An 8,317-nucleotide genomic window follows, 5' to 3' on the forward strand; every position below is an offset into this window, starting at 1 on the left:
CTTCAATGACTGGATGATCAGAGCTCAACTAGAAGAAGAAAGAAGAGGGGAAAAAAGAGTAATCTGATACAATTTGGTGAACTTGACCTACATCTATGGATGCAGTAGCTCAAAAGAGGGAATAAATCTTTACAGCAAGGATCATTCCCACCCCCTCCAAACTCAGAGTAGAGAGGGATGGGCAACTTGGACACTGGCTACCCAAAATGGTGGTGGTGGTGGTGGTGGGGAGGCAGGGAAGGACTACAAAGGCAAGAAATTACTGGCTTACAAGCTTTCAAGAGAGAACGTAGATCCAGAGGGCATGGAGGAAGGTAGAATCTCCACTGAGTAGTACCCAATCTGTCTGGGTGTAGCTCATGAAAGGAGATGGGGATGACACTTAAGTGGCATGATAGTGAATAATTGCTATCAGGACTGACTGTGAGGGTTGAAAATGTAAAGGTGGACGTTTTGTAGCAAAAGGAGGGGAGTGGTTGACTTTGCAGTCTAGGAACGGAGGTCCCTGGGGCCACCAAGGGAGAAGAGCGGAGAGCGGGACCCTACCCAGAGAAGCAGTGACACCAGAGATGGAGGCAGAGACGACGATGTGGAGAGATGGAGCAGCTGGGGACTCTAGACCCAGAGAGGGAGAGGGGCTGTGTGCTGACGACTGGGGGGCAGGGTTGCAGAGTATATACCCTTTGGTTGGTTGATGATGCATGGAGGGGATTGTAACTATGGCAGTGAAATGCTATATGACAGGATGAATGTAAAACTAATGTTCTCCCATGTAAACTATCACATAATTCACAATAAAACATAAATAAAAAAGATCACAGCGTCCTTAGCTAGCAGACCTCTGCATTCAATTCAAAGTTTAGGTTTCAGCTTTTCAGTGAACATCTCACTGTAATGAGCACTGCTAATTGCCGGACTTTTTCCTGATAGTGTGCCAATATTGGTCCTTGAGAGTCCCAGAAAACTGTAAGCATCAATTTTCCAGCTGATGGTTGACTTTTGAACTTTTTCTTGGTTGGCAATTGCAGATGTTTCCATTTCATACTCTGCCATTTACTCTTAGACTCATAGTGATTATGAGAAATAGCTCTTGGGGTGATTCATCTTCAGGATTAAGAGGAATCTTGGGGGTAGCAAGCTAGCATAAGAAAAGGAACCCAGAGGAGAGGAACAGACTAGTTTGACCAGCTACAACTTCAAAAATAAAAATATACCCATTAAAGAAATAGGGGAAGTTCACGGGGAGGAGGAGAAACTAACTTTAAATGAGAATGCTCCCAGTAAGGACTAGTAGACACCATATGGAGAAGATTGTAAACTCCATATACCCAGTAAAAGGGGAAATGGAGGAGGGGCTTTTTTCCGAGACAGGGGAATAAAACTGTTTACAAGCTGGCCATGCCTGTGTCTGCCTGTGTCTGCTGGTCTGAACACTGATTTTGCAAAATTGAATAAACAGGCCCCTCTCTCGCTAAAACGAGTACGGATAGGACTTCTTGAGCATTTGTCGGTGAACAGCTGAGATAACCCATGAGCGACCTCATACGGGACAAGACAGTCCTCCTCAGTTCTCTATCTGGAGTCCCATAGGGGTAAGGTCCAAGTCAGGGGGTTTATACCGATCCCCTAGTGCCTAAGAGGGGGTGAGGCAGTGTCTGGGGTACCGGCAGCGTTTCTCCCAATGATGAGTCCATGTCTCATCACCAGTGGCGATATTTTTAAAGAAGCTTTTGCTTTTCTTCATGAGTTATTTTGGTACCCATCTTGCAGACTTTTTGAAACCCAGATCTGTCATGGATTATTTCATAGGCAGACCTATGACTGATTTGCAAATGATTTTCCACATAATCCACTGTCACTTAATCTATTTGACAGAATCATTTCACATGCACTCGTAATGTTGCCATCAGCTGCGACGTGGACGGACATTTTAATATAACTGGAGTGCAGATAATTTTTGACTCACCCTTGTACTTTCAATATTCTTGCCAACACCATCATTCAAATACATCGCTTCTTGCATGGTCTTCCTTATTCATTGTCCAACTTTGACATGCATTTGAGACAATTGAAAATACCATGGCTTGGGTCAGGCATACCTTAGTCCTCAAAGTGACATCTTAGCTTTTTAGTGCTTTAAAAAGGTATTGTGCAACAGATTTGTTTAATGCAAAACTTAATTTGATTTTGGACTGCTTTTTCCATGGGCATTGATTGAGCAAAATGAAATCTTAGGCAACTTCAATCTTTTCTTTGTTTATCATGATGTTATTTATTGGTGAGGATTTTTGTTTTCTTTACATTGAGGTATAATCCGTACTGAAAGCTGTGGTCTCTGATCTTCATCAGAAATTATTTCAAGTCCTCTTCACTTCCCACAAGCTGTGTCATCAGCATACAGCAGGTTGTTGCTGAGTTTTCCTCCAATCCTGATGCCACGTTCTTCTTCACATAACCCATCAAAGGTGAAGACACTTGTAGCTGATGATACCAGTCTCCAGTTCATCCCCAGGTAACTGAGGGTCCTGGAGATACAACCATATCGGTGAAGTCTTTTTAATGCTATTCACTGAAGAGAAATGGGTGCCCTTTAAAGGTTTTTTTTAAGATGAGGAAAAATAAAAGTAGAAGTCAAACAGGAATATAAGGTGGATGCCTAGTGATTAATTTCCCATCGAAACTGTCAGAAAAATTCTCCTTGTTTGAAGAGAGGAATGAACAGAAGCATTGTTGTGATGTAAAAGGACCTTTGGGTGGAGCATCCCAGGTGAGTTTCTGCTAAAACTTTGGCCAATGTTCTCAAAACACTCTCATTAGATGTCATCATTCTTTGGATCTCGAGAAAATATACAAGCAAAATGCCTTAAGCATCCCAGAAAATAGTTTCCATGACGTTCAGGTCCCAGGGAAGGCGGGCACCCCAGGTCACAGTGTGTGTCACTGTGATGTTTGAGCAGGTTTCAGCACATCTTCAGTTGCACCTCCTCACAGCTCCTTCCCCACATGGAATGACATGATTGTCCTCTCTCTGGCCAGAGCCTGCTGACCAGGAGGAAGGAAGGAGGAAGGTGAGAGGAGGAGGGGACTGTTGGGGACACAGTGTACACTGGCACCTTGCTGGAGAATTTACACACACACACACACACACACACACACATATCAGGTTCTCTCAGCTTCTCACAGGCCTGAATGCCTTCCTGTGTTCTTGGAGAATGAGGTTTTGGTGATGTGCTCACAGATTCAGGTCTTCTCTCCTTGGGTCCATGCGTGTTTCTCTATTTGGTTCTATTTGGGATGGCGGGTCTGGGTGCTGCTCTTCATACCAGAGCCTACTCCATGACCACCCCAATGCCCACTGCTCACATAGAGGCAGTTGAACAAGCACACATTTTGTTCTGGATGGGCAAGCCCAGTACTCACAGCTCCCATTACATTCCCAAGGGCATGGTGTTCTGACGCTATCCCAGAGCCAGCTGACAGGCTCTGCACCCACACAAGTATGATCATCATTCCAGCTGCTCCCACGTCCCCCATTCTCCTAACAGGCCTTCTTCACTCACTCTCTTGCTGGACATGACCAGACACCACTGGGCAGTGAGCATCTGGACTTTCCACTTAAGCCACATCTCCAGAACTTCAAAAATTTTCTTGGATTTTCCCTTTAACCTGGGCACTCAGAGACTCATGTGAGCACAGAGACATGTGCACACACAGGCACGTCCATCCCAGGCTGTCACTGATACTGCCCTCACCTGCCTTGATCTGGCCCTGGACACAGCTGTGCCCCTGCAGGACAGTGCTCTGACATGTCCTTGTCCAAGAACCTCACCAGGAAGTGCCCAGACCCTGGCTGTCAGCCTGGAGCAGACCCCACACCCCTCCCACCTGTGACTACCAGGAACTGACCAGATCTGGGGACACAGAGAATTTCCTGTTTAGACAAGGAGGGAAGAAGCTGGTATTGTCCTCACTGAGGAAGACCCGAGGGCGATGGATCTGAGATTCACAGAACCCATGGCAGACAGACAGGCCCTGGGTTCGGGGATCTCACTGCCCTCCTATATAAGGCCTAGGGAACACTGCCTAGGTCATCTTGCTCTCCACAGCTCAGAAGCACACCTCTGCTGCCACCATGAAGTGTCTCCTGCTCGCCCTGGGCCTGGCCCTTGTCTGCAGCATCCATGCCATCGTCCCAACCATGAGTAACGTGGACGTGCAGAAGGTTAGAGGACAGCTGTCCCATGGGGGTGCAGGGTTGGTGGGAGCTGGGGCTCAGAGGATCATGAGATATGGGAGACCTTGCCCCAGCCTTTAGGGAACCTTCCCAGCTCCAAGCCCTGACTCCCCAAGATCCAAATCTCTAGTCTCTCCTGGTGAAGAGCTCAGCTGGCTTCTCCTTCAGGTTCAGAGGGAGAGTTTTCTAGAATATTCCTCGGGTCAATGAGAAGGGAGTTCCCTGTGATGGGGGTCAGTGTCTGCTCCTCAGTCTCAGCCCCAGTCCAGTGTCTGTGGGTTGAGATCTCTGTGCTTTACTAGATGGGGTGGGGAGAGCACACTGTGGGGGTGGGAAAGACCCCTGTTGTCCCCCATGGGAGTCCCTCATGGCCCTCCCCTCAGCTGTCAGGGCCCTGGTACACTGTGATGTTGGTCACCAACAACCGGGCCCTCCTGGAGAAGGAAGACGCCCCTCTGAGAATGTCTGTCAAGGATGTGCAGCCCACCCCCGAGGGCAACATGGAGATCTTCATGGTCAAGAGGTGGGTTTGCCCATGGGCCTCGGCCAAGGGACTGGGTGCAGAGTGACTCAGCCACCCTGGGGGACAATTCCTAGTGAGACCTGGCTCCAGGTGTACATGTAACAGAAGTGCTCTTGTCAGTCAGGGCCAGGTGTGCTGGGGTGGGGATGGGGTCTCAGGAGGTTCCTGGTCCCTCCGTCCAACTCAAGGACTTCTGGACCTACAGACTGACTGTCTAGACCCACCAGGAACCATCTATGGGCAGATTAGTGGAAGACAGGTCTGGACACCACAGTTTAAGCAGTGGGGTCCTGGGCAATGGTCGTTTATAAGATGCTGCGGGATGAAAACCTTTTGGAAATGGGTGTTTGGTTGTACAACACGGTGAACATAATTAATGTCACTGAAGTAAAATGGTTTAAAAGGCACCTTTTTGGTGTGCATATTTCACTACAATTCTTTAAGTGGACTTGGGGCACAGGGCTCACAGACTAATTGACTTTCAGGGAGAACGACAGGTGTGTGGAGAAGAAGATCGTTGCCCAGAAAACTGAGATCCCTGCTGAGTTCAGTACCAGATGTGAGTGCACAGGACCATGGGCGGGACAGGGTGGGCATCATCAGTGGACGTCCATCCCGTGCTGGTTTGAGTTCTAGTGCAACAGTCACCAGACACAGGCGAGAGGCCTGGACACTGGCATTTCCTTGGAAAACTGTGCAGGTGATACTAACATGCAGTCAGGTGAATCCCAGTGGTCCAAGATAGCAAACCTCCTGGTCACTCAACTTCAACTCCTGAAATCTACATCACCCCTTCACGCCATCTCTCCTCCATCAAACGTGACTGGGTTTCACATCATAATTCTTCAGTCTTGCAGTTCTGTTACTTGGCATCTATGCATCTCCTGGAGTTAAGCAAGAAATTTCATTTCTTGACCATTTTGAATCTCATTATACAAGGGGCTCATCTAAAGTAGGCACCTGGGCATTTGAATTGATGGATGGATGGATGGTGGATAGATAGGTGAAGGGTAGCTGGCTAGATGAGTGGATAAATGAATTAATAGATGATGGATAGATGGATGGGTAGATCAGTGAGGGGTGGATGGAGAGATGGATAGGTAGAGTGGATGGATGAATTTATGGGCGGATGTATGAAGGATGAGTGAGTATATGAAGAATGAGTGAATATAAGGATGAGTGGATGATTGGCTGAATGGATGGATGCATGGATGAATGAAGAATGAGTGGATGAATGCATGAAAGGACCAGTGAATGGGTGGGAGAATGATGGATGAGTGAATGGATAAGTAGATGGAAGGATGAGTAAATGAATGGACAGATGGAAGGAAGAGTGGATGAATTATGAATGAATGAATGAATGAATGAATAGTGAAGGATGAGTGGATGGATGAATAGATGAAAGGACAGATGAAAGATGGGTGGATGGAAGGAAGAGTGGATGGAGGGATGGATAAAGGATGAGTAGATGGATAGATAGATGAAGGATGAGTGAATGGATGGATGGATGAGTGAAGTAATTCCTCATTTAAAAGGCAAATGAAGGTACCTAGAAGGGAGCCACAGTAACTACTGAGGACTTTCCTACTCCTATTTTGGCTTTGTTATCTATCTATAAAGCCTGAGTGGCCCTTGGAGAGAAAAGATCCCCATATCTGTGTACAGGTGTGGAAGTCTTAAAATAGGTACTCCACAAAGTCAAGGTGAAGTGCTTATGCGTCCTCTAGAAGGTGGTGAGAAGCATTTGAGAGGGCAGCAAGACTGAGGACAAAGCCATGGCTTACCCGGTGGCCACAACAGTTTCCAGATCCTTGTACGAGAAGATCTGACCAGCACGCATCTCCTGTGTGAACTGAGAATTCAGAACTTAGGTCTGTCCCTGTCCTGGTTTCCTTTCCAGACCTGGATGAAAACAAGATGTTTGTGATAGACACCGACTACTCAAACTTCCTGGTCTTCTGCCTGGAGAACACCATCGCCCCCAAGCAGAACGTGGTGTGCCAGTGTCTGGGTACGGATCTCAGGGTCCCGGCTGTGTGGGCAGTGGGTGTGGAGGGAGGTCTGGCACTGTAGATGGCAGGCAGCACTCCTGACCCCTTGACCCGTGGAGCTTGTGGAGGAGAGGGAGGGAGAACATCTGTCCAGTGTCCCCTCAGGGGACTCTGGGTGCTGGTGTTGTCTCAGACAGGAAGGGGAGTTATAGGCAGTGGGTGTGGGTGCAGGGCTCTTGGGGACATCCCAGATGTGGAAGGGAGCAGAGCTGAGGCTGAGGTGGGCTGTGGAGAGGACGTTCCAAGAAAGTCGCTTGCTAGTTCATCGTTGGATAATCATAGTCAGAAACACCAAACATATCGTCACCAAGTTGATTCTGACTCATGGTGACATCGTGTATGCAGAGTGGAACTGCTCCTCAAGGTTTCCAAGGCTGTGACCTTCCTTCCAGGCTGGGTGCGAATCAACAGACTTTCAGTTAGTAGTGTAGAACTACGGTTAGTGTGTACCACCCAGGGACATTCTTAGTCAACAGGGTCATAGAAATACAACCAAGCTTGTTCATGGGGATTTTACATTTCACCCAGTGGAAATCAGATATGAAGATGTCTTTCCAACTACACTGTTGTGAAAACAAACACTATTGTCCCAGTAGACGTACTATTGGACATTCCCAGTTTCCTCAGTTAACCATGGGGCCTGGGCTGGGAGGGACATCCCCAGGCCTGTCAGTCAGCTCCACGGGCCGTGTGGTGAGACAGGATGTTGGGAAGAGGTGGCCTGTGTCCTTCTTCCTGTGACTGTGGACACCACTAGAAGATGAGGGGCCAGAGTGGGGATGGGGACAGAGAGGGTGGCCTGGTGGGCAGGTGAGCTGTGGAACCATGGCACCACCACTGGGGGACTGTCCTGGACCAAACTCAGCTTCAGGAATGTGGCCACTGCCAGGGACTGACCCTCCTCCCCCCAACAGCCAGGACCCAGAATGCCGATGCCAAGGTCGTGGAGAAGTGCAACCAGGTCCTCAAGTCCCTGCATCTGCAGAACCAGTTCATCCTGGACTTCACCCAGAAGGAAGGTCAGTGCCCAAGCCATGACCCTCGCTCCTGGTTTGGCTCAGTAGCTCCTCACTGAGAAAGTAACGGGGAACCAATTTCCTGATGGCATTTTTACCTGAAGAACCATCTTTCTACTGGGTCTCCTGCTTCCCTGTGCACCACGAGGCCCCTGGGTAGTGGATGTGGGGGCCCCTGGGTAGTGGGTGTCAGGGTCCCTGGACTGTTTGTCATGTCCTCTGGTTTCTCACCATGTTCCTTTGCCTCTTTCCCCCACAGAGCAGTGCCGCATATAGGTGTGTTCAGCTGGTCCACCTCTTGGAGTAAGTTTCCTGCCCATCTTCCCCTCTAGGTAGTGTATAGAAGCGTAGGCCAGACCCTAACTCCCGAGACCCTGGACCCATCCCCCGAGACCCTGGACCCACCCTACATGGTCCTGTGGATTTTGCTCCTTGCAGTCCTAGAAAGCTGAACTGACTGAGCGCTGGCGTTCCTTGGTCGGCCTCTCTCAAG

At 48.7% G+C, this 8,317-nt stretch overlaps 1 protein-coding gene across 1 annotated transcript in view; it reads left to right on the forward strand.

Annotated features, from left to right (window-relative positions):
• The window catches only part of LOC102830350, a 33,651-nt gene extending 25,551 nt beyond the window's left edge, over nt 1–8,100 (forward strand). Inside the window, exons 6-11 of the mRNA XM_006863803.1 lie at nt 4,107–4,222; nt 4,618–4,757; nt 5,243–5,316; nt 6,658–6,768; nt 7,723–7,827; nt 8,084–8,100. Of these exons, the coding sequence (XP_006863865.1) occupies nt 4,107–4,222; nt 4,618–4,757; nt 5,243–5,316; nt 6,658–6,768; nt 7,723–7,827; nt 8,084–8,100 (563 nt within the window). The remainder of the gene's footprint in view (nt 1–4,106; nt 4,223–4,617; nt 4,758–5,242; nt 5,317–6,657; nt 6,769–7,722; nt 7,828–8,083) is intronic.
• Nucleotides 8,101–8,317: the final 217 nt, after the last annotated feature.

This window comes from Chrysochloris asiatica, unplaced genomic scaffold (assembly GCF_000296735.1).
Source record: "Chrysochloris asiatica unplaced genomic scaffold, ChrAsi1.0 scaffold00056, whole genome shotgun sequence".
NCBI classification, from domain to species: domain Eukaryota; kingdom Metazoa; phylum Chordata; class Mammalia; order Afrosoricida; family Chrysochloridae; genus Chrysochloris; species Chrysochloris asiatica.